Below are 806 nucleotides of genomic sequence, written 5' to 3' on the forward strand. Positions count from 1 at the left end.
AATATCTTAGCCCGGACCAGCACTAGGTAGAATGCTCGCAGTTTCTCCCTGTCTGGGCCCCATTCTGGCGACACCACTGCCCTAAGCTGCATGAGCCGCGTGTCTGCTGCTGCCTTCACGCTCCTTGCATGCTTGCTCAAACCCTTGTGCGGCTGCATGGTAAGACCGAGCAGCTTCGGTGTGTACACTTCCTTCAACACAGTCTCTCCAATCCTCAGGTAAAGCAGGTTTGTGTCCCGCGCACCGAACAGTGTGTACTCAGCTTTCTCCGCTGACCAATTTGTGACGCAACTCAGTCCTTGTTGAACGGTTCGCTGGATTGCATTCAGGTCGGAGCTCGTGCATACTATTGTGAAGTCGTTCGCGAAGAGCCCGTGCTGCAACCCAGGGATGCAGTTCAGCCGCTTGCTCGGCGAATCCACCTTGACAATGAACAGCAGTGGACCAAACACCGACCCTGAGGGACGCAGCATGTGAGGTGTATGTTCTCAGACAGCATATTGCTCGCCCCCACCCGCGCTGTGCGACCCTGCAGGAAGCCCGCAATTCACGCCACCAGATGCTTCTCAACTCCAAATGTTTCTAGTGCCTTAACCATGCAGCCGTGATCAACCGAATCAAAAGCACGCGCATAGTCAATAAACACAGCTGTTGTCTTCTCACCGTCCCTCCTCCGCCGCACTGCGCTTGTCACCTGCATGAGCGTGTCCAGCGTCGACTGCACCGGCATGAAGCCTGCTTGCTGTGGCTGCAGATTGTCTTCAATGCAGTTCGTAACACGACGTGCCACAATGCGCTCCATCACC

The 806-nt window shown here is 55.5% G+C and overlaps 1 protein-coding gene across 1 annotated transcript in view; it reads right to left on the minus strand.

The window, feature by feature from the left end:
- The window catches only part of TEOVI_000171300 (RNase H, putative), a gene marked incomplete at both ends in the record, with an annotated part of 1,383 nt that extends 910 nt beyond the window's left edge, over window positions 1-473 (minus strand). Inside the window, one exon of the mRNA XM_067224908.1 lies at window positions 1-473. Within this exon, the coding sequence (XP_067081009.1) occupies window positions 1-473 (473 nt within the window).
- Window positions 474-806: the final 333 nt, after the last annotated feature.

Source organism: Trypanosoma equiperdum, assembly GCF_001457755.1.
Source record: "Trypanosoma equiperdum strain OVI genome assembly, contig: ctg_405, whole genome shotgun sequence".
Classification (NCBI taxonomy): domain Eukaryota; phylum Euglenozoa; class Kinetoplastea; order Trypanosomatida; family Trypanosomatidae; genus Trypanosoma; species Trypanosoma equiperdum.